Below are 234 nucleotides of genomic sequence, written 5' to 3' on the forward strand. Positions count from 1 at the left end.
AGCTGGTTGTGCAGCGTGTGCTGGATCTGCTGCTGGTCGATGACGGCCACCGTGCGCTGCTCCAGCTGGGCCCAGTCCAGTTGCAACGGCAGCTTCAGGATCAGCAACCGCAGCTGCTTGATGTTGTTCACCACGACACAGAGCTGGGAGATGTGGGTCTGCTTCAGATTGTCCCACACCCTCCCTGGTGCAGCCCCTACCAACTCCATCCCCATCCCCATCCCCATCCCCATC

At 61.1% G+C, this 234-nt stretch overlaps 1 protein-coding gene across 1 annotated transcript in view; it reads right to left on the bottom strand.

The window, feature by feature from the left end:
- The window catches only part of LOC104532974 (protein unc-13 homolog D), a 3,547-nt gene extending 3,332 nt beyond the window's left edge, over positions 1-215 (bottom strand). Inside the window, 1 exon segment of the mRNA XM_029087532.1 lies at positions 1-215. This exon segment is cut by the window's left edge and continues 19 nt beyond it. Coding sequence (XP_028943365.1) covers positions 1-215 — 215 coding nt within the window.
- Positions 216-234: the final 19 nt, after the last annotated feature.

This window comes from Antrostomus carolinensis, unplaced genomic scaffold, assembly GCF_000700745.2.
Source record: "Antrostomus carolinensis isolate BGI_N321 unplaced genomic scaffold, ASM70074v2 scaffold37520, whole genome shotgun sequence".
In the NCBI taxonomy this organism is placed as follows: domain Eukaryota; kingdom Metazoa; phylum Chordata; class Aves; order Caprimulgiformes; family Caprimulgidae; genus Antrostomus; species Antrostomus carolinensis.